The sequence below is a fragment of the Lissotriton vulgaris genome, chromosome 8 (assembly GCF_964263255.1).
Source record: "Lissotriton vulgaris chromosome 8, aLisVul1.2, whole genome shotgun sequence".
Taxonomy (NCBI): domain Eukaryota; kingdom Metazoa; phylum Chordata; class Amphibia; order Caudata; family Salamandridae; genus Lissotriton; species Lissotriton vulgaris.
The window spans coordinates 1397009415-1397034459 of record NC_141696.1 but is presented as its reverse complement, the minus strand read 5'-3'; the positions used below and the strand labels follow the sequence as shown (position 1 = coordinate 1397034459).

Below are 25045 nucleotides of genomic sequence, written 5' to 3'. Positions count from 1 at the left end.
TTATGTATCTGTTAATGGTTGAAAGAGTTAACAGCCTATTTTCTTTTTAACAGTATACTCTCCGCTGTGACATGCGACGATCTTTACTGGCCAAGGACCTGTCCAAGACCTGCGAATTCATCATTCACTCCTTAGTAAGCATGTGCTCTTCCCTGTTTAATGATTCATTTAAACCCTTTTTGCCTTGAAGTGTCTTCCAACTCAGTGAAAGTCTGAAGTAGTTTGTAGCCTTTTATTCCTATCATGTTAACGGAAGAAGCCCTCTTCTCTAACATGTCTGCAAATAGCAAATGTGTGCACTTCCCAAAGATCGAATACGATTGGACAAAAAATTATCATTGTGTACTGTGATTTACGGGGCAACGAGTAGCAAGAATATTATATAAACTATTTGAAGAAAGACATACTTTCATGAGAAAGTACAATTTGAGATCACTTAGAAACATGGTGCAACCTGAATACCTCAAGTATTTGTAGGAAATTATATTTGACCTTGCAAGGCCATGATTCTGAAGTTCAAAGATAGTAACTAAAGGACATATATGCCCAAAGGTGTGAATCGTTGATGGTAAAAACAGAAATAAGCAGACACTCTGTTAGTCTGCTGCTGCTACATACCAACTGGTTATTTTTTTGCCTGTCTGCTTCTTAATGGGGATATTTTTTAATAGTCTCTTTTCCTAGATCAGTACATTTCTGGGCCTTTGCTTTTTATATTAAATCTTACCCCACTATTTTCTCTGTGATTATCGCTAATCTCTCCAGTATGCAGGATGGCAAGTGATCAATTATTTAATCATAAATTGACACCTGTGCACCTTTTGTCTCAATAGGCGTTTCAATATTTAGGTGTTGTTCCAAAGGACCTTATTCTGCTATAGCCTGGTAACATGTCCCTAGAATTTGGGAGGTTTCTCTAAAGAAATCGTAGCACACTCGTATATTGGGAAGAAACTCAGTTTTACAACTGTAGTTTTCATCTTTAACTTGTTTGCAATCTTGTAAAACTATTTCAGGTGATACAATACTTGATTTCTGCACTTTTCATGAACACCCTTTACCGTCATCAAGAAGTAACATTTCGTACCCTACAATAAATAAAATTGATATATTTTTGCCATGTGCTGCTTTAGATACCTTTTGCAGAAACCCACATTTGTGAAATCGGTGGAAATTGTTTGATATTTTCATAGATGGGTCACCATGGCTAGACGAATTTCAGATTACTCTAAAAGACTCCCAATACAACATATTTGAGTAGGTTAGACGGATGTGCTTTTCATGCGTGCAGAATAGAATACTGCCTGGTGCAGTTTAACTGCGAAAAATCGTAGCTTCTATTCTATCATCCACAACTATAACTGATAGATCCAAAAAGTCAGCAAATGCGGCATGTCATAACAAGCTATATTTTGAATGTTCTGATTCAAGCATTCCACAAACTTTTTCAATGGGTGTACCTGTTATCACAAGCCACAATGTCATGTAAAATTTTCTCTGATCAGCCTTACCCCATTCCAGTTAACATGTTGCTGATGCTAAACTCCCCTGAACTGCATTGTAGCTATTTTAGGGGTAGACCTTATCTCAGGGAGTATGGAGTTACTTCATATACAACTTATTTGTTTTTATCGCTGGTATTTATTTCTAGATGAAATTGACTGGGAAAGCAGCTTGGGTCTCATGGTGACCAAAAACACTCTAACACACTTGGGGTTGCCCCTCTGTAAATGGACTAAAGACCATCCAGTAAATGTACGGAAAACGTGTTGAGAAACGTTTTGAAACCGAGAGGCAGAGGCCTCCTGCAGATAGTCAAACCAAATATTCTTGGAAAGACACTTTCACGTGTGGTAAGCCTCATCTCCTTCGTCTTGTCGTTTTTTGCCAGGAAAGTGGTTAGCTTCAGAGCAGATGTTGGTCACTGCAGGTCCATTTGCATGAGTTAACTGGATTCTCTCCAGCCATTCCTTGAAATGTGAAGTTTATATCTGCCAAACAATCCTGAATAATGAACTCTAGGACAAATATTTATTTTATAAACTATGCAGCTGCATATGTGTGAGGACAGTATTTGATGTCAAATACAAGCCACACCAGACATTTGTGCCTGCTGGAGAATCCTATCTTGCAATCTCTCATAGGGAGTTGTATGGCGGCGCCTAATCCCTAAACAACATTTAAGTGTACTCTTATTGCCTCCACAAAGAAAACCACAGTTACTCTACTACACCTCCTTTATCAAGTGATTGCACTCCTGATGGGTAGCTTCGTGGTTGGAAAGCTTCTCCTGCCATTGGGTGCATACCTCCAGTTAGTAGGAGACTGCTCATATTGGAGACTTAACTATGTATCTCAGTTGAGAAGGCTGAGGTGGGGAGAGACAAGCAAATAGAGCCACATTGGCAATGTACCAATTGGGGGAAAGTGCCACCTACCTTCAGAGTGGGTGCCAAGATCAGCTACTTACACCTGTTTCAAAGGTGGTGCTGACCAATAGTGTCTCTTATAGTGCTTACCCATGCCTCCCAGACTTTGGCCAGGCCTACCTCAGTGACTCTGTTCAATCTCCTTCTAGGTGGCTACTTCCCCTAAGCCAATGGAACATCAAATCCACTATGAAAGCTCTCTCTCTGTCGCTCTCGCTTTCTCGCACAGTCTCAGCCTGCTCTCGAGATAGCAGCTCACTTCTCTGAGCTCTCTCAAGATGTTGGATGTCAGGATCCAGACTCAGTAGCCTTCCTCCCTCGTCTGGCTAGCTGTGGGCCCCAGCTCTCCCCCAGTCAGGTAGTTGAAATTCTTTGTGGCTGACGTGGGTGAACCCCAGCATCTTTTAATGAACATTTCCGTGGTCTAATTTGCAGCGTATGATGTGGAAGAAGGAGTTTCTTTGCATTCAGACTACCGTGTACAAAGTGATTCGACCAAGTAGCACATTCTTGAGCGCACACAACAAGCACAATGCCAGGATTAGTATTGGCAAAGAGGATGTTCTCCAAACTGTGTACACCCTGCATACATTTGCAAAGGCCCCACCGCTACGTTTAATTAAATTATGTTCGGCGAATTTATGAAGCACTAAAGAGTGTGCATATAGACTTGGAACCTCAGTGAATTAGGGTGTACCAAAACTCACCTTAGTAGCCAAAATCCCCTACCAGACTAGCAATCAGCATCTCATTGGTTCTTCTATAACCCCAATGATTAGACAATCCAGAACATGGATCTTAGAATACCTCAGGCAATGTGGAACACATGAACATTCTTTCGCTATACTCTCATACCAGTCCAAAAGAGGGAGCAAATGGAGACACAAGCAAGTTTGAAATATTTATTTCCAATGCTTTGCTCTCTTGAGCATTATCTTAGCTAATACAAACAAACATATTATAAGCAACAAGATTATCAGCATAGTTACTATTCCATAAAATACAAAGGGAGAAAGCATATTAAAATGCTAAATGGAAACAGGTTAGAATTGACCTATATCTCATCCTCCCTTGCTAGTAGGTTATTTTATATCTACAGAAGGTCTCTTGGGATTACAAGGGCGGCCCCATACCTCTGGTCCTAGCAGAAATGGATCACATCAGTTTCGGCACCAGCTCTCTGCATGCAAATGTTCTCCAAGTGTGTGTGCTCATGCCTACGCAGTGCATTATTAAATGCGCCAAAATCAGAGGTGGCCACAGCTTCATATATGTTATGTCTGAACGTGCGCTAATCAGTCCGAACAACAACCACTGTGTTGAAATAACCTTGAAGGCCTCGGCACTTACTGTTCGGACAAAGCTTACCAAGCAAGGCTGCTAATATAGAAGAACATATTATTCTCGTGTTAAGCAAAACACTCTGCTAAACTCCAAACATTTATAATAATGTGTGCCGTGTGCAAAGGCAGCAGAAAGGAAAAGTGGCGTTTAAACTTCTAATAAGCTCATGCCAACTTAACACAGTTTAAATGCAAGGCTCATCCCCATTACACCCTCCCTTGATCCGAGCACGGATAAGAAAAAGGGGCAATTTTGGAAAGCAGAGTTCAAGAACGATAGTCAGAACCAAGTTCAAATTGCCACAGTGAAAAAATAGGAACAAATTCCATAAATTGTCAATTTTAGCAACTGAAATACGGATGCCAATAGGGCTGGGTGGAAAAAAGTGAAATCGAGAAAAATAATTTTCAACAAAAAATAAATATATCCGATGTCCAACATGTGACATCGGTCATGTGAGAGAGAGAGAGAGAAGCGATAACACATCTCACTCCAATAATGTATATGAAAAATATGTAGCAACAGCCTCCAGTAGGAAGTCACTGTCCTCATCTGAAAACAGTTCAGCCATCTAATTCAGTAAAGGGAAAGAATATACATGTTCCTCAATTACCGGAGCCTCTAGCACCATCAGAGGGCAACTCAGTGTTTCTTCAATGAAGCTGAGTGCCAAGAAATCTTGCGCCGCTGCGAAAACATTCCAACGTCCCAGGACTCCATGCATCGCGGCAAAAGCCATAATCCCTCCGCCAGAACAAAGCAATTCATGAGCAACTAAGGGGCTCATAAGCTGATCATAATCCGCATTGGGAGACATCGTACTGCAGAGACACAAATCCAGGGCCCAGTCGAAATCGCAACTCAGGCAATGAAAGACAGGCTGGACGCATGTGAAAAAGGAAAATCGAAACGATAATCCATAAACTGCACTCAAAGTAGCAAGAGGCAGCGCTCCATAATATTCAAGCATTCAGTTGCGGAGCAGCAATAGTCGTGACAGATCTTCTCGCAACACAGGACGTGCATCCATTTTGAAATAAACAAAACAGAAGTACGCCTGCGGCCAGAGCTAGTATTAAGGGAAATCCACCAGGATTGAAAAAATCGAATGAAAGAATGCGGGGAACACACCAAATATAGTTTGAAAAGAAGTCACAAGGCCACTGCTAACAACTTTAAAAAAGTGAGCCAGCCCTGTGGTGGAGGATGCATTAAAGATAGTGTGAATTAATTCACCGAAATGCAAGGGCAAATCCGTATTTAATAAAGCACTCACCTCTATGCAGGTGTTTGCCATGGGAAGGACAAATGTTTCATGAGCAGATGTGAGGGCGACTTCTTTCTGGGACAATAGAGCTCTTATACGACTCATCTTGTTGAACTCTGCTTTCAAGGTAGGAATCGTCGGCCAGATGGAAACATCAAGCTTCCCATGCGGAGGAGGAAACATTACATTTTTACAACAAATTGCACGCTCACTGACCGTAACCACGTAAGGAATTCCGACTACCATCCCACAACAATCTTCATTTTTTAAAAGGAAATAACTCCCGTTTGCCAGTAATGTGAATGTGTGTATGATAGCAGGTGCCGGTGTACCTTTCAAAATACAGGCTAAATTCGGCTTGTTCTGGTTACAAGAGCCATGCACTATACTTGCACTATAATTCTTGGAATCACTCACCGCTTCTTTAGCGGGTCCCTTTTTCATCTCCACTATCACGGCGGACATATTGGGGGGAGAAAAGGACGCCTGGCGGCGCCATCTTTGTTGACGGTCTAGTCGTCAGAAGGACGCTAGACCTCTATTTAAAACGGTCATGTTGACGCGCAGCGGGCTCGCCGGATTTCCGCCGGAGTTGCGCCTGAGTTCAGCCCGTCTGCGCCCGTCTGCGCTCGGCCGGGCTCAGGGGCCTGGCCTACTGGTGGGCGACAGGTATTTTCCTCTAGAGATCTACATGATTTTGATATTGGTAGGCAGATGTTACATCCCACCATTATGACTAAGCTAGAAGATATGAATATCCTTTGACCCCTTAGGGGGAGGGTTGGGGTGGATCAGCCTTCTCTGAAGCTAACCAGCCTAAACACAAGGTCACTGCACAAGCATCATCTTGAAACCTTCACTCTTCTTCAAGATGAGGACATTGATGTTTTAACTCTCACGGAGACATGGTTGGGCGAAAATTCCCTGCCTGACATTAGAGCTGCACTTCCCAACGATTATGATGCGGTATGGCACAATCGTGCGGACAATGCCTGGGGAGGGGGGGTTGCAATTTTGTTTAAAAAATACCTAAAGGCTGTTAAAATAGCGGCTGAGACCGTAGATCTAGCCGACATACTCGGAGTGAAGATTACTCTGAATAATTCATGCCTTGTTATTCTTACAGTCTACCGTCCTCCAAACTCCACCCCAGCATTCAACAATTTATTTGCCCCTATTATGTCAGACTTTTGCACGAGATACCAAAAAATTGTGGTAACCGGGGACTTCAACATGCATTGGGATAAAGCCCAGAAAGACCCGGCAACTCAACACTTGGAGAATATTATGTCTTCACTTGGCATTAAACAGCTTGTAGATGCCCCCACACATATTAAGGGGCATACCCTGGATCTTATCTGGACCTCAGACCCAAAGGTGAACCTTGGGGACATTTTACCTTGTGTCTGGTCGGATCATCACTTGGTGAACTGTGTGATCCCCATTGTTGGTTATCCGGCCCAAAAACCTCAAAAACTGAAAAAAGTTCGTCAGTGGATAAAAGTTGATTCAAAATCCCTGACCAGTACTCTTCCTGATCATGTTCAATCATTGGCTTCTAGTGGGGATCTAGAACAGGATTATAAGGACATAACGTGGAATCTGAGTCAGGCGATTGACCAGATAGCACCTGAGAAACTACAAAAAGCAAAAGGAGTAGGAACAGGGGCTCCATGGTTCACTCCGCTCCTGAGGGACCATAAAAAGAAGCTCCGTTATCTAGAAAGGAGTTGGAGGAGAACAAAAGATGGTATAGATCGGGAACAGTATAAAATTTCACTTAAGTCATATAAAAAACTGATTATGGCAACAAAAGCAGAATTTTACGAAACCCGCATAAATCAGGCAGAGAATATCCAGAAAGAAACGTTTAAAATCTTAACAGAGTTGAGTAAAAAAACAGAAATGACTGGAACAACAATAAACGTTGATAGTTTTCAACGCTTCTTTCTTGAGAAGGTGGAAACTATTCTTCCTGAGCACCCTGAATGGCCCTTTGCCGTCACAGGAAGCTCAGATTTCCTCGGAAGTTTCTATTTCAAGGTTTCCTGAGACAGACTCTCTTAAGTCTTGAGCAGCTTATGAGTAGAACCAAGTCAGGTTCTCCGGTGGACCCGTGTCCCCCTAGGGTTTTTCGTCTGGCGCGTCCTATTTTAGAAGACCATTTCATCTCCCTTCTTTACAGCTCAATGGAGACTGGCCATTTACCATCGAGTCTCAAGGAGGCACGTGTTAAGCCTTTGTTAAAGAAGTCAGGAGCCGACCCGGCTATCTTAAAAAACTAAAGGCCGATATCCCAACTGCCTTTTCTGTCCAAGGTTTTGGAGCAACATGTGCTGAAGTCCCTTTCCTTATTCCTGGAGTCACACCATCTACTCCAGGAGCGTCAGGCAGGGTTTCGTGCACATCACAGCACCGAGTTGGTGATGCTCTCGGTGCTGGATGAGCTGAGAGGTATGGCTGACAGTAAGAAACCGAGCGCCATGATACTTTTAGATCTGTCGGCGGCGTTTGATACTGTCAGCCATTTCCTGCTACTGGACAGACTGGCCATTTTTGGGATAAGGGGTTTGGCCCATCAATGGCTTCAATCCTTTTTGACGGGCAGGACGCAGATGATCCAACTGGGGGATTGTATCTCCGATGTGGGTATCCTGGAGTGCGGAGTCCCTCAGGGCTCCGCATTATCCCCACTATTATTCAACCTCTATCTGCAACCGTTGATTGACTCTCTAGTGAACATGGGTTGTCGTGTGTTTAATTACGCCGATGACACCCAGTTGCTGAGTATTGATAATACGGCTCTAGCCCAGACCAATGCCCAGAACATTCTGAGACATACGGTTGGCTGGCTAACTGCAAACCTGTTGAAAATAAACCCGGAAAAAACAGACGTTTTGGTGGTTTCGACCGTAGCCTCACCCTGGAGTGACCTATACTGGCCCCAGGAATTGGGTCCCTCACCGATACCGTGTGATAAAGTAAAAAGTCTCGGTATCAAGATTGACAAGGAGTTGTCAATGGCCAGTCAGATTTCCTCAGTAGTAGGGATGTGTACTGGTCTGATTAAACAGTTGCGTAAGCTAGCCCCCTTCTCTCTCTTTCTGTGCTCCGTATGGTTGTTTCTGCTACCATTATCTCGAGGCTGGAATATGGGAACGCCCTCTATTTAGGTCTGCCTAAAACCTTGACCAATAGATTGCAGGTGGTCCTGAATGATGCGCGCGATTAATCTTCAGGTTACCTAGAAGAACCCATGCCTCTCCTCTACTGCTTAAGTTACATTGGCTCCCTATTGAGCAGAGGGTGGAGTTTAAGAGCTTATGCACGGCTTGGAGATCTATAACCCCAGACGAGTTCTGAGGTCTTCTGATTCCCAGCTACTGGTCTGCCCTCGATACAAGCTAGCAACCAAAGGAGGGAGATCCTTTTCGGTTTTGGCTCCACAGATATGGAACAAATTACCAGAACCACTTCGGAGAGAAGTAAATCTACTGCGTTTTAGGAAGCTGTTAAAAACGCTTCTATTTAGGGAGGCATTTGGCCCATTTAAATAGTTGTATTGTTGGCCTTTCTCTGCCTTCCTTACGTTCTCAATCATTGCTGTTTGTCATCGGTCTAGAGCGCCTAGAGACCTGTAGGTGAGTTGGCGCTATACAAACCGAAGTTAACAATAACAATGTAATTGGATATTCCTACACATTAATTAGTGATCTGGTGTTGTATTGCAATCTTCACCATTCAAGTAAACCTCTTTTCCCTACCTAAGGCACCTATAGGTAAATGGTAGTGACCAAGCTTCATGAAGATAAGCGGTGCCCAGAGGTTCATATCTGCCTATTGCGTTGTACTTCATACAGGCCTCGAACTTGAAAAGGGGGAAAGGTAAAGTTATCAATCCGTGGATAAGCCACGTTGCAGAATTTGTTTCGGCCACAGAAAAAGGTAACGGTTCTAACTTTACAATGTGTAACATAGAAAATGTTGCATCTTTCATTGACATAAAACGTTGCTTGTCAGTCAAATAAAACGGGACAAATAATGATGAAGTATTCATGTAGTGCCATGGCACTTTTCCAGATTTTAAGGTCTGCAAGGTCCAGGCAAGCTGCATAACAGAACGCAATTGATTTTGACCATGGTACAAAACAGACACATCTTCTTGCACAATATCAACAACAGATGAAACAATATTATCCAATGTGTAAATGCGGGAAGAAAGCGTGTTAATGCTGTTATCTACAATTGCTAGCACTTTTTCTAAATTTGCTTGAGATATAGATCTAATGCAGGAAGCCGCCTCAATTTGGGACAGTTTCCAAACCTCGTTGTAAATAGCATATATCCATCTTTTAGATCTGCCGGAAGCCGGGCCCTTCACAAAATCATTCAGATCAACATTGTCTGTCAATTTAGATAAATGCAGCATAACTGACGCCAAAGTGGAATGTTTGAGCCTACTTTGACATCATATGCCTACAGAATAGGTAGTCACAGAATGGCCACTTTCAAAACGGGGATCCACCCTGACCTATGTGTAGCCTGAAGCTAAACCCAGAAAACGATGCTGACAAGAATCAGCACTTCTGTGCCAGAGCAACCAACCCTTAGGATCCAAACTGGATATGTTAAAGGTAGAATTCAGTAACAGAGTCTGTAATTCTCTGACAGAAAACTCAGTATTATTATTCCAACCGGAATATTCTTCTAACTCCGGAAAAGAAAGAGCATTTAATTTTTTAGTAGTAGCCAATCCAAAGCAAGTCGTTTGTGAAATCGTAGAGTTCAGTTAACAACCTATGGTTCGGGATGAGGCATGCACGATGCAAATCCTCTGTGCTTTGAACTTGCCAATCATTAGAACCCCAAACAGATCAATAGTATCTTTCCACAGCTCGTAGCCCCCAACAGTCAATTGGTCTAAAAAGGACTTCGAATACAATAATATTTGTGTGGGTAAGTCTAACTTTGGAAGTGAATTTTTCGGTCATTTTAAAATAAAATGCATTGGGATTTGACTGATTAAAATCAGTAAAATAAGTGAACCTCTTTAAAAGAGATGTGGAACTGCCTTGTACAGGAGCGGGACAGTGCTCCCATTGTGTATAATTAACAGTCTTCCTCCTGGTATTAACTTTATGCAGGTAGTGATTGCCAAAGTATTGATAACAAAACAAATCACCATAATTTGCGGAATCCAGATACAAATCTTCAGCATCAAAGGCAGCATAATATTTCAAATCAGAAAACAAAGCTTCCACGGCCTGAACATCCCAATCATCAGAACGTATGTTTTGTTTAATCACATCCCCTATAGAAACCCTTAGGACATTTGGGACATTAATAACCTCTATGGGTCAGTGAATTTGAAATCTAATAGCATCCCACACAATCCCATCTAAGATGGGCCAAGCAGTTATGTTAACAAAAGCCCAGGTCCCTCTTCAATCTGTGTGACGAGGAATGGGGAGCCAATGATCCATTAATATGTTGAATGCATGTTCTCTCTTCAACATAGTGTCTGTTGAAGAGGCGGAAAAAATACACCACGAATCCAATAGACATGAATAGGTAAATCGAAAAAAGCACCAACCAAATGTAGGTCCAAGGAGGAATCAAAAAATGTTTTTTAAACCATGATGCAAAAATTGAGATCTTTGAAGGGGTCTTCGATGTGTGAGAGTCAGTGTCAAATGAAAATCTGTAGCTAAACAGGTTTGCAAATCAGGCATCGATAAGTCAGTGGGGTAAGTATATTCAGTCTCATCAAGGTGAGCATCATATGGAGTACTTAACTGAGGACTTGGAACTGCAGGCATCTCAAAGGCAACGTCAGGCCTGGGGTTAGGAGCCGGGGCCAAAACAGAATTTCTCAAAATCGATGGACATGAGACCGCAAGAGTCATACTAAGAAGAATCGCCCACTCTGTGTAGTTTGACATTGTCAATGGAGATGTACCATTGTTCTTTATGACCTGGAAGTGGTGGTAAAATGATTGTTTTTGTGCCCTTCACACCAAGCACTGTAACTTAAGGTCGATATGAGGGACCAAATTCTTTCTTGTTTTCGATCCTCTCTCGAACCAGTTCTCCAACTTGGGGTAGCCAGCCAACTACCGGAATCTGCAACGCAGCATCAGACGTGGAGGGCAAGTGTTCCTTTGCAAGACTGTCTCTCATCTCTTGTAGATTCTGTAAAACATGACAATGTTCATCTACGTCAAAGGGGGCAGCAACCGCCGTCTGGTGTAGACCGTGAAGGTCCGGGACGAACATTTTGATACCAAAGAGCATTTCGTATGCGGTCCGCCCACCCAGAGACCTTCTAGGGAGATTATTAAGTGCACGTTGCATGCTATTTAGGTGGGCCAGCCAGTTCCTGCCAGTGCCTATAACTCTAGCTGTCAAAGACTGCTTTAAATTTCGGTTCATTCGTTCCACAACACTATTACCCTCAGGTCTGTATGGAGACGAAAACTTGACTTGGACCCCCAATGAAGTCATGGCATCCTTATACGCCTTAGAGGCGAAAGCAGGATCCTGATCTGAATGGAAGGTGCCACAGGCAAAAATCCCTACAAAGACACGCAAGTCTCTTATGACAGTTCGCGAATCAGCGCTTAAGTGTGGCCACACCCATACAAAGCGGGTGCAAGAATCAACTGCAACTAAGATGTACTTATACGCAGTATCAGAGGAAAAAGGACCGCAGTGATCCAAATAAACACAACCAAGTGGTTTGTTAGAATTGTACAACTGTGTCTGGGGCAGACGCGTAGCAGTTGAAGGCTTAATCTGCTGGCAAATGTCACATTGAAGGACATAATCACGCATCTGTTTGTACAGTCCCCGCCACCAGAAACATTGATGTAACTGAGATACAGTAGCCGAAACGCCTGAATGCGCAGACGCAACACCCTCGTGAGCAGCTGTAATCAGTGTGGACCTGCGGTCCGCGTTGGGAATCGGTCTTTCACCAACGCTCGGTATTTTTACATAAGCAACTTTATCAGGACTTAAGTGATATGAATACTTTGAAGGGAAACCCTTAGGATATTTACTTCCCTTCTCAGTAGCGGCTACAGCCGCCAAGATGTCATCATCAATTCTACTTTTGGAACGTGTAACTGCTGCAACCAAATATGTAGATACTGCTGTTTTTGCGGCCTCATCGGCCAAACTATTGCCAACAGCGTGAACTCCCACGTGCTGATGACCGAGAGTGTTTATTACATACACGAGTGTCAACTGCTCTTTAAGCTCAGCCACTCAAACCCAGATCATTTTTTTGTTTTATCGTGCTACCCTTGGAATCACAAAAATCATTCTGAACCCAAAAGAACAGGTTTTCATTGTAAGACTGGACACAGTAGTAATAATCACTAACAATGAGTCGTCACACCAGGATCAGCGTACTCCAATGCAAGCATCAGAGCACAGAGCTCTGCCAATTGTGCGGTACAGTCCCCTAATGTCTGTGTATGCACAACATCGGACTTGAATTCATCATGGTACCTACCACAATGGCACAGCTGGGACGTATGGGTGTTTAGACCCATGCGCAACTTGCGCTGAACCATCAGTGTAAATGATACAATGGAAATTCTCCAAAGGCCGCATAGTCAATAGTGCAGGATGAAGAAACTCGTACTGCAAAAACTCTTGTGACTGTAAGGAGGCATCAAAACTAAATGTGACATCCGGAGTCGTCAATGACGCTGCCCATTGTATCCACCGTGGGTGCAAAGCTTTAGAATTTGGTACACTGGCTTTCGTCACTGCCTCTAATGCAGGATACGGGGTAACTACCAACATCCGTTTTCCCTGCAACAGTGAACGTTCCTTAAGAATCGCCATTTGCACTGCGTCAAAACTTTCTCCACAGTGGAAAACCGCATTGCGGCTGAAGTGTACAAGTGTGACTTGTAAGCGATAGGTACTGTGTCACCTTCGTTAAAAGTAAGGTAAGTGAAACCCACCGCCCCAGGGATGAATATTATCACCAGGTTGGTGTGGTTGTCACGAGTCAGTAAGAATTTAGATTCTTGAAGATCAGTCTGCAAAGATTATAAAATGGCTGCATGTTCAGGCAGCCAGCATGATTTGGTAAAAGTAGGTTGTATCAAAGCATACAAAGGCTTGATACGCTGGGCATATTCGGGAATATAGGTACGGCCGAAATTCAAAAATCCCAGCAAGGACTGTAATTTTTTCAGTGTTGTAGGAGCGCGCAGCTGTGTGCATTTCTCCAAGAGGTGAGGTGCCAACCCTCGACCTTCATTGTTGAGCTCATAGCCCAGGAACAACACTGTGTACTCTGCAAAGTGGAATTTGTAACCAAAGTCCGCAAAATTACAAATTATGCGGTCAACGCGACACAGATGCGCCCAAATTTCATCGTCTGGGAGATTGATGCCATCCACATACGAACACGCATCTGGGTCCACTTTCTCCAGGAGAGAGACAATGCGGGCAGCAAACACAGTCCGGACTATTCTTATAGCCCATGGCCAGGCGTTTAAATTGGCGTTGTTTGCCGCCACTGGTAAAACTGGTCCATTGGGAACCTAGACCAGACAGATTGTGGGCAAAAAAAACGTTCGATATGTCAAGTGTGGTTTTAAACCAGGGGTCTCCAAACCGGTCCTGGAGGGCCGGATCCATGCCAGATTTTTGAAATATCCCCATTGGGATACATGTAGTAATTTTAAAAATCTGGCATTGATCCGGCCCTCCAGGACCGGTTTGGAGACCCCTGTTTTAAACCTTTTACGCACAAGACCATCCACTAAAGCAGGTCGGTGGGTATTTTGTACTGCACAGGTACAGCAATGTGAGTTTAAATGCCGGTAATCCAATACCAAATGGTACGAACCGTTAGGCTTGGTCACAGTAAAAAGTGGGTTATTCATCGGTGATACACAAGTTTCAATCACTCCTTGATATTCTAATTGTTCAAGGATTTCCGCAACAGAAGCCTTAGCTTCACGCCGGATAGGATATTGAGGTTGAGGCATAGACCGTAAGGGAATCTCGTGGTGCGGGGAAAATTTATCCTAACCACAGCGTACGGTACAGAGCAGGCGCATGGGCCTTAGCCCACTCTTCTGCAAAATTCAGCGCATACTCCTTCGAGACCGTGTGCGCAAAACTAGGGAGGATTACCTCCTCCCCTCTCTCCCTACGAATTTAGACAGTAGAATTAAAAAGATACACTGGAGGATTCCAGAGTTGTAGATTTTACTGGAATTAATAAATCAAAGCAGTTTACACCGCAAACAAGCCTTGGCAAATTCTTCATCAAATTCAACATCCAAATTGTTTTTGAAAAAAGTTTTAGGTTGGGTAGAAGTACTTGAGACAACCAACTCAGGCAGGTAGCTTGTCAAGGGGACCTGCCATGTCCTTAGAAACCGTTACCTCCACAGTAGAAGCAGTCTTAAAGCAGTTCCGGGCACTCTGCTTTGCAATGTATTCCTATAGAGTGGTCCGGATGCAAGGGATGAAAGATGCTGAAGATGCTTTCAGGATGGTGTGGAAATTATGCAATAGACTAGGGCCTTCCTGCAGGTGCGCCTTAGTCCACGAAGCTGGTGCAGGATACTGGTTGCAGGGCAGACCTACCGCTCGCCACTGGACTACTAGTTGCCCAGTGTCTTGGTCACTGGCCAATGCTACCTGGGTCAATAATTTCACTTCTGAGGGTCCCAGCAACTCTCCAACAGCAATCCTGGGCTCCGCAAACTCTGGTGCAACTCTGCGTGCCGGGTCTTGGTCCTTGGTGCTTCCAACTTCAGAACTTTGGGCTACTAACTTGCATCAGCATTCTTCTTTAGCGGTTATGCGTCTGTGATGTGAACAAGAGGCCAGTCAGTTGGCCCTTGGAGTCTCTTGGCTTGACTCTGCTTTAGAGATAGCTTCTCCTAGATCAGGACACAGCAGACTCAGTCCCTCTCTTCACTAGCTATCGGGCGCAGCAGATGCAGTCTTCGACATACAGCCTCTCTTTGCTGGTCCGTCGGTGCAGCATGGTGGTCCTTCTTCCAAGTCGGTTGAGATCTGAGTTCTAGGTGTTAAAGGTGACCTATTTATGGCTAAAAGATGCCCTCATGGTAGGATGTGGTTAGTAGCCAATGGGCTATGAGGTGCCCTCCTTCCTGATCACCACTTCCTGGGAAGTGTGGCATCTAGCTATCCCAGGATGCACCATTCTGCCCCCTTCCACAATGGCAGAATCCCTCTCTTGATACTCGGAGCTCCCTTGCCCATCCCAGAGGTGTGCCTTCCAAAGGGCTACACACCCCTGGAACAAACAGTTTGACTACTGGTTTCTCCCCTATTGCCAGCCTATATGCCTAAACAATAGAGTGCCTCTCTCCTAAGTGTTACCCAATTGCCCTTCAAAGGCGACTTACCTTATGAAGGTCAACTTTTGAGCTAAAGCACAAGTTACTTCTTGTGTAACGATATATCTGTAAGAGATATTAGTTAGTGATAGATTCCTTACCTTAGAATATCCCCAGGCGTCAGACTGGATCCAGAAACTTTTGCGAAGCATACCCCTGCGCGTCGGTAGGCGTCGTCCACGGCTCTGCGTCAGTCATCTGCGTCGTTAGCGCCGGAATGACGTCGCCGGAGTACTTAGACGCCGCCCTCGCGCGCTGACGTCAGTTCTTATACACAGCTTTTCCGCGCCAGATACACAGAGCCATGATAGAACCAACACTGGTGCCATGAAACTAGGGCCCTGAAAGGGGGTGACCTTAACCCTAGATATCTGTTCGCAGAACGGGGAGGATGGGTGGCTCGGTAAGGAATCTATCACTAACTAATGTCTCTTACAGATATATAGTTACACAAGTAGTAACTTGTGCATCTGAAAGAGACACGTTAGTGATAGATTCCTTACCTTAGAATAGATACCCCAGCAATACCAACCCCGGTGGTGGGTCTGCGAACCAATAATCACACCAGAAAGTCCTGGAGGACGGAACGGCCAAAGAAGCCATCCCTCCGGACTTGGCTGTCCAGGCAGTAATGTCTTGCGAACATGTGCAGCGAGGCCCACGTAGCTGCCTGACAAATGTCCTGCAAGGGGACTCCTCGGCCCAGGGCAGTAGTAGTCGCCGTGGCCCGAGTGGAGTGGGCCCTCAGCCCAACAGGAGGTTCCTTCTTAGCCAAAGAGTAACACACTTGGATGCACAACACGATCCACCGAGAGATGGTCCGCTTGTGCACCACCCGTCCTTTCTTAGCGCCCACGTAACCAACAAAGAGTTGGTCATCCACCCGGAACTGGCGTGTGCGATCCAGATAGTAAGAGAGCGCATGTTTTGGGTCCAGACGGTGGAGCCTCTCTTCCTCTTTCGAGGAATGCGGAGGCGGAAAGGTGATGGACTGCCCGATGTGGAAGGCTGTGACTACCTTGGGCAGGAAAGCGGGTTTTGTCCGCAACACAACCTTGTCCGAATGGACAGAAAGGAAAGAAGGTTCAGAGGAAAGAGCCTGGAGCTCACTCACTCTCCTGGCAGAGGTGATGGCAGGGAACAAAATGGGTTGCTGAACCGTTCCTGAGTGAAGAAATTATATGTATTTGGCGTGACCGGGGGTGTAAATATGACACCCTTGGGTATCCATTTTGTTGGATATATTTGCCTCACACACCCGAATGGGTGTCATGCTTCATCATAGGCGTTGCTCCTCGTCGGGGAGGCGGTGCAATCCCCGACGGGTTCACCTCAAAGAGGGGCTCTTTAGCGGAGATCTTTTGAATCCAACTGCTTTATGGTGAAGTGCGGGTATGTAGGAAATAGGGCAGATAGCCTGAAGAGTGATTAAAATGTAGTAGGGAGTACCAAAGACACTCCTTTATTCTGGGGGTCTCCCGCTACGGTTAAAAACGTGAATCCAACTCACTGGGTGTCACTATGTTAAGTACAGTGTCCCTAGATGAGATTGGAGAAAAGATTGGTCAACATGTTTCTCGCATCAGGAAATACCCCGCGATTCATCAGGACCTATTAGGTGTGGAGATTCTAAAAATTGCATTCATTCAACAGCATGCTAGTGTCATGTGCGAAAATACAAGTGTTATGTGTCTTGGTTACCTCTGTAGTGTTATCCTATGCCTAAATTAGGAAATAAGAATAATAGTACAGGGTTAATAACAATGAGTTAAATTTCAAAACACACAATTGGTCAAGCCAAAAATACACATAGTGTGTAATGCTAGTGATGGTGAGGTAACAACCAGCTTCAGTGAACCACCGCTGCATATTAGCCGCGTGCAGTAAACACAACGCACCAACCATATGTGCTCGAAAGGTGCTCTGCGTTAAAAACAATTTTATAAAACCATTAAATTAAGAAAGAATAGGGGTAATAAAAATACAGCAGCATATTCATAAGAAACTCAGTTAACTTCTTTCTTGGTGCACATCTATTGTTAAAAGTGCTCACTCGATATGGAAAGTTACATGGCAGGCACACATCTGTCTCACCTTGGGGTCAAGAATTAAATACTACATGAGTGTTCGGCGGTTTATGAACATCAGGGGAGAGCCTTCAGATGTGGCTGCAGAAGGAAGAGGCATGTATTATGATACAGGGGAAGTACAGAGCAGGTGAATCACAGCCCACTGGTATTGTAGCGCCCAGCCTATATTATCGTCAAAGGACAGCAAAGTGCAAAACACTCCCAGCCCAATGGTGTTGTAAGCTGGTAAGGAGCATGTATGACACAGCCCACTGGTGTTGTAGCGCCCAGCGTGTATTTTCATCAGAGGGCAGCACATAGCAATTGAATCACAGCCCACTGGTATTAGCGCTCCGGGGTCGCTGCCCACTGGTATTGTAGCGCCAAGCGAGTGTTAAAATCAAAGGGAGGCAAACGAGGGTACAGAGTGGGTGGAGCACAGCCCACTAGTATTGTGGCGGCGTGATCGGTAAACACATAGCTGGAGTGATGGTAGATTCCCCCAGTATGTGACTCTAAACCTCCTTACCTCGAGCTTCCCGTGTTCTAGTAGTGCGACCTACCCATCGCCGCCGAGCTCGGATAGATAGAGGAGCTCGGCGGCGGGCGCCATATCTAGTCGTAAGCGCCCTTGGAAACGGCGTTCGGCCCGCCCCTTCGTGGAGGTCAGGTGGTGCGTCAGAATGTGGCGGCCGCCATCTTGTAATGGATATATTCCGGTTGAATTTCAACAACATAGTCTATCCGTGGCTTTGGATGGGCTAAAAGAGTGTAAATAATTAAATGTGGAGAGTTGGATGAGTGTTCCCGCATATCAAGAATGTCGGTTAATGACTTGTATGCATTGTGTGCATGGACTCAGGTCGGGAATAACCAAAGTAAGTCACCTCACATGATGGCGGCCATTACAGAGTGGAGTATTGAATATAAACTATGCCTCTAGGGAGTGTGATTTGCAGTATAAACATACCCGCATCCAATTGTATGGTCTGACATTTGCTAGGTAAAATCAAATAATGGTCGCAGGTGGAAAAGTCGGGGCAGCGGCTGTGAAGTGGCACCACCTAGCGTCCACTATGTATTATGATGTGATATAGTCAAGGGGCATTTTAGACAAAGGAAAAACTGAGGAATGTGGCTTGCCATTCCATGTATTCCATAACAGTATATGGTGTACAGAAGTGGCGGAAGGTTGTGTTAGAGAGAGTGCCAAGGGATATCCTCGTTGAGACCTCCGCTGTCAGTGGTTAATCGGTGAACCCACCTTTGTTCTTTACGGAACAAGGCTTGTTTAGAACAGTTCGGGCTGGATTCTAACACTAGCCATTTTAGTGAGTCTGCAGTGTGGTTGGCCTCCACAAAGTGTTTACACATTTTGGTGTGTGTCTTCTTACAGCGAAAATTGCTGCGGTGTTCAATTATACGGGTTTTGATTGGGCGAGTCGTCATCCCAATGTATTGTAGTCCACACGGGCATATTAGCATGTAGATACAGTGGGAGGTATTACAGTTAGTGTGTCCCCTGATTTCCCAATTAAAGGTGTCACTTAGTTGGATTGTCTTGTGTATAGCTGTGTAGGCGCACACTCCACAGGAGCCACATGGGTAGTGGCCTTTAACTGGGGGTAAGTTCCACAAAGTCTGTTGGACCCCCTTCTTGGGTGCTTTAGGTCTTGTGCTTATCAAGATATCTAGATCTTGTGCTTGAGGTGATGGCAACCAGGAAAGCAGTCTTAAGGGTAAGAAGACGGAGAGGACAGTTATGAAGCGGCTCAAAGTGAGCGCACATCAAGTAAGTTAGAACCAGGTTCAAGTCCCACTGGGGCATCACGAAAGGAACAGGAGGGAACATATGAGTGATGCCCTTTAAGAATCTGTTTACAATGGGGGACTTGAACAAAGAAGGCTGATCAGGTAGCCTTAGGAAGGCTGAAAGGACAGAAAGGTAGCCCTTGATAGTGCCAGAGCAGAGCCCTGCTGGGAAAGAGAAAGAAGGAAGAGGAGAACCTCAGAAAGGCATTGAGAGGATCCACAGCCTTTGCTGTGCACCATGCCACAAATCTGTTCCACCTGCAGGCGCATACCAACTTTGTGGAGGGACGCCTGGCTGCCAGAATGACATTACAGACTTCAGGAGGCCAGTCAAGTGGCCTCAACTGTCGCCGCTCAATCTCCAAGCATGGAGGTGGAGACTGGACAGGTTCGGGTGGAGGACAGTCCCCTGCTTCTGCGACAGAAGTTCCTTCTGAAGAGGCAGACGAATCGGGGGATCGACTGACATACTGAGTAGCTCGGGATACCAGTACCTTCGTGCCCAGTCCGGAGCCACAAGAATGACTTGGGCCCGGTTGCGCTTGATTTTCTTCATCACTCTGGGCAGAAGTGGTATAGGCGGAAAAGCGCACACAGACCGCAACTCCACTCGCGACAAAAAGCGTCCCCGAGCGAGTGCCACCTTAGAAATTCCAAAGCGCAGAACTGATGACATTGCGCGTTCCCTTCGGTGGCGAATAGTTCTAACCAAGGCTCTCCCCACTGCAGAAAGAGGCCTTGCGCCACGTCAAAGTTCAGACGCCATTCGTGATCCATCCTGCACCTTCGGCTGAGCTGGTCTGCCCTGGCGTTCAGAGAACCTGCCAGGTGTGGAACCACCAGGGTCACGCCCTGATGTTCCAGCCACTGCCAGAGGCGCAGAGCCTCCTGGTAGAGGGTCCACGACCCCACCCCGCCCTGTTTGTTGCTGTACCACATGGCGGTGGTGTTGTCCGTGAACACCTGCACTACACTCCCCCGGACAGAGGGGAGGAATACCTTCAGTGCTAGACGAATCGCCCGCAGCTCCAGAAGGTTGATATGGAGCCGGGGCATTGATAAAGCCAATAGTCCTGACTTGTAGGCTGGCCCGGTTCTAGCAGGTGGGCCAGGCCCACCCAAACATGAGTCTGGCCCACAGAGTGAACCTTGGCCCTTGCAGTGACGTCAGGAAGGCCAACAGAAAATGGCCAATGCAATTTAAAACGTTCCTCTGAACGTTATTTTTCTATCGTGATTTGGCCTGGGTTCTTTCTCACAGGCACCCCCAATCACGTATCTCCTTTTAGAAAGGTGGGTTGTGTTTCCACCCACTAGTGCAGGTACAGGAGCATGGCAAAGGGGAGAAATTCTCTTTGGCACCAGGTAATCTGTCCGTATCGTCCTGCTGCGTGGATATATCCTTCTTTTCAGCGCTGGAGAAAAGGAGTTTGTTGATCCTGATTCACCTTTCCTGACCCCTTCAGCTGTTTATTAGATCCGGTTGTGACACAGAGTTTGAAAAGAGTAGGTAAGAGAATGTCTGGCTATTTTTCCATTTTTTTTTAAATCTGCAAAGGCCTAGCTAGATACATACTTCATGTATGCTTCGAGGATGTGTGTATATTAGTTAATATTTTAAAAGTCTGTGAGGGCCCAGCAACACACATACTTTGTGTACGCCGTGTATATTTAATTTATATTGTTGTTTCGTTATCATGACAGATGCAAGACACAACTACTAAAATGTCCAGATGACTCTGGTGATTATTGATCCTGCTGGAGAGCAATATTTTATCTGTTTGTAATTTTTAAATGCAGATCAACTTTATGTGGATAGCTCAGTAGGTTACTTGCAGTACAGAAGTTACAATCCTAAAATAGGACAGTGACCTATGAAGTGACATCAAAGAGCTGCATACAAACCTGAATGGTATAAGCAGAACTTAGTTTTTTATGTTGCAATATAGTTAGAATTTCCACAGTCTTTCATTACTCTAAGGTTACTATAAAGAGTTTGTTTTGACAGATATACATTTTAATCAGTAACGCGAACCCCGCAAACACTGGGGTATGCTTTAAATCCTGTGTTCGTGCTTTTCCAGACCAAACCCTCTTAAAACATACTGCCCACCAGTATTGATGACATGTGATTCCTACACCTTGTAATCCTCATTGGCTTATATGACATTCCCTATAGGCTGATTTACATACCTGTATGATTCATTGTCTCTGCATAATGTGTGCGTGATGTAAAGTACTGTGACACCCTACACTATAAGTGGCGCTATACAAAAAATGAAATCGAATGTGATAGAGGGGCTACGGAGAGATGAAGGACACTGTTGGAGGGTGCAAATTGTGAATCCGAGGAGGAGGTCAATCGAGGGAGAGGCTATGGAGCAATGAGGGGCACTGTTGGAGGGTGGCAGTGATTGAATCCAAGGAGGAGGTCATGGGGGGCTACGGAGCGATGAAGTGCACTGTTGGAGGGTGGTAGTGAGGGAGTCTGATGAGGAGGTGATGAGGGGAGAGGCTATGGAGCGATGAGGGGAACTGGTGGAGAGTGGTAATTAGGGAATCTGAGGAGGAGGGCCTTTGGAGAGATAAAGGGCACTGTTGGCGGGTGGCAGTGAGGAAATCCGAGGAGGAGGTCATGGGGGGAGGGTGGGAGATACTGAGAGATGACGAGCACTGGTGGAGGGTGGTAGTGAGGGAGTCTAAACAGGAGGTCTTGAGGGGAGGGGCTACGGAGAGATGGTGTGCACTGTTGGAGGGTTGTAGTAAAGGTATCTACAGAGAAAGAGGTCAGTGGTGGGGCGCCAATAAATAACACCCCACGTGCGCTGTATACACACAGAAGCAATTCTTGTATCATAGTGACTGTTTGCAAGTAGATATGATGTAATCTATGGCTTGTAGACTACCTCCAGAAGCGACAAATTGATCCGGTAGTGGCCCACCCGAATGCACCCTTGACCCACCCAAATAAAAATTCCTGGAGCCGGGCCTGCTTGTAGGTATGATGTGACTTGTTGTATCATATATCTGGATGCAATGACAGGAACAGCAAAATACAAGTCGGGCGGCACACTGAGCTAAACACAGATTTTTAGCAATCTTGTTTTTAAGCCACACCCTTAATTACATTAACCACGCCCCATTGATAGACCCCCCCAGTTTTTCTTCCCGTTTAAAGCCCTGTCTGTGTGTCTGTGCATTGATATCTGTGGTTACAGTGCTCTGCCTGCAGTTTGGCATAAATGTATGCATGGGCATGAATGCATGTGATGATGAAAACGTATTCAAATGTGTTATGTAATCTTAGTGTTAGTTAAGTCGATATTTTTGTCAGTCTGTGCTGCGACTTATTATATCGTGGGAGGGGGCTGAGCTCTCGTATGGGGGCGTATGTCGTGTACAGTATGAGAGTGCTTTCCCTCCATCACTATGGCTGTAGGGACCGAGGACCTTGGTGACAAATTCCTAATTCAACTTGTAGGGATGCAGCATGCAGGAGTAGCTCGTGTTCTTGATGCAGTAGCTCCATCTAGTGACTCCATGACAGAATACAGGTGAACGAACCACTTTATATCGAGAGGTCTTTGAAATGAACTCATTAAGAACGAAGTTATTGATTTGTTATATAGTATATTGATTCTGCTTATATGAAAATATATACTCGATGAAATGGTTATTATTTTAAAGGTTTAGTGTTCTAGGTATAAGTAATTTTGAAAAAACATCGGTCTGTCGAAGGAATATCTGTGATTTTTTTATCACCTGGATTCAGTCTCTGTCTGTCGTATTCTTTAGAATTCCAGAGGTTTCAATAGTCCAAATAAAAAAAACATTTCATAGCCCTTACATACAAGACTCCAAGTTCAGGGCCGTTCTATGTTAAGCGCTCCGCTGTGGGTACCGCCCATGGCACAACAACAAGTGGTGCACGTGCATTCCTCCCCTCCTCCACTCCCCTCCTTCTCCACTTCCCCTCAGCGCCTTTACTGGGGTAGATGGGTGCATCTCACAGAGGAACTCGATAATCCAGGGTGCATTGTACCCAAGGACACCGGATAACCACTGCTAGGGGGAGTCGTTTTGGGCCGATTTACTGCTGGATGTAAAACCGTCCGCTCTGCCCCGTATGCTTATTGGCCGGAGAGAGTTCTTGTACTTCCAACTCTTTATTTACACAGGCAGGGCTTTAAGTGGGATGAAAAAGCTGGTGGTGGAGGTTGTCTACCAAAGGGGCGTGGCCAGTGTAATTAAGGGCGTAGCTTAAGATCACGCACGCAAAAAAATCGGTGCGTAGCAGGGGCGGATTGGCATTGCGGGCACTCGGGCATGGGCCGAAGGGCCGGTGTCTCAGTGCACTCTTTGGGCCGTTTTTTCCCCCTTTCCCAGCCCACAGAGAGCACTGACAGGGAGAGGAAAACATCTTCGCTGTGCAGCCGGCCGCAGCGATGATCAGTTATGGCCTCTCCTTGACCCCCTGCCTTGCCAAGCAATCATGCTGATGGTGGGCTGGGGAGGGGTGATGGTGTTCCAGAATCAGCCTCCCAGGGGCCAGGTGTTGCTTAGGCCTATGAGCCATTTTCACCTCGGCCCCCCTGGGGCCCACGCAGCACAGAAACAGTGCTTGCATTAGTCCTCGCCCACAGCCCTTCTCATTCAGGGCATAGTGAGCGAGGAAGAATGGGTCTCACTTTGGGGGCCAGGTGATGTGGGGACCCGCACCATCTTTACCATAGCCTCCCCCCACCCCCATGAATGGCCCAGAAGCTGTCTTTTTTGCTATAGCCCCTCTCCTGCCTAATCCATTGCCCTGAGGCAGTGAAGGGCTGGGGAGGGCTGAGTAATTTACAAATAACTGGGGCCTCACTGTTTTCAGGTGCTCCTGCGCTGGAGGGCTCGGGAATAATATTTTAATAGAAAGGGGCCTCGCTGTTTTCAGGTGCTCCTGCGCTGGAGGGCTGGGGAATAATTTTTTAAGAGAAAGGGGCCTCGCGGTTTTCAGGTCCTCCTGCGCTGGAGGGCTGGGGAATAATTTTTTAGGAGAAATGGGCCTCGCTGTTTTCAGGTGCTTCTGCGCCGGAGGGCTGGGGAATAATTTTTTAAGAAAAAGGGGCCTGGCTATTTTCAGGTGCTCCTGCGCTGGAGGGCTGGAGAATAATTTGGTGATAGAAAGGGGCCTGGCTGTTTTTCAAGTGCTCAGCTTGTAGGACATTGTCACCTTAGCCCTGTGTCCTTCCCAAGAACAATATCCTCCCACTTACAATCCTTGAGTGTTTCATGAAAGGGCACGCCCGCGAATGTGGGCCTGCCCCGTGAATGTGGGAGACACCCAGCAAATGTGGGCCACGCCACCGCAAATGTGGGCCACGCCCCCAAATGTGGGCCACTTTTTTCGTCGATGCCCGGGCCAAATTGCGATCCCAATACGACCCTGGTGCTTAGCACAGTGTGCCGTTCGACTGGTATTTTGCTGCTTCTGTCATTGCATACAGATACATAATACAAGTAACATTACATTTACAACAAGCCAGGACTATTGGGTCTGTCAATGGGTTTTAGTTGCATAAAATAAATAAGCCACAACTATGGCTTTGTTTTACATAATTTTGAAGCTGCTTCAGTTTTAAAATGATGAGACTATGAACGAACTATAACGAGTGTCAAAGGCAGTGAAGGGTGGTACTGCTGCAGAGTAAAGATTTTTTTCCACCCTGAGGGTGA

At 45.6% G+C, this 25045-nt stretch overlaps 1 protein-coding gene across 2 annotated transcripts in view; it reads left to right on the top strand.

Moving 5' to 3' along the window:
- The window catches only part of VPS26C (VPS26 endosomal protein sorting factor C), a 289096-nt gene that overhangs the window by 138886 nt on the left and 125165 nt on the right, over positions 1-25045 (top strand). For both annotated transcript variants that reach the window (XM_086935407.1, XM_086935408.1), the window contains exon 4: positions 54-134. In XM_086935407.1, coding sequence (XP_086791533.1) covers positions 54-134 — 81 coding nt within the window. The remainder of the gene's footprint in view (positions 1-53; positions 135-25045) is intronic.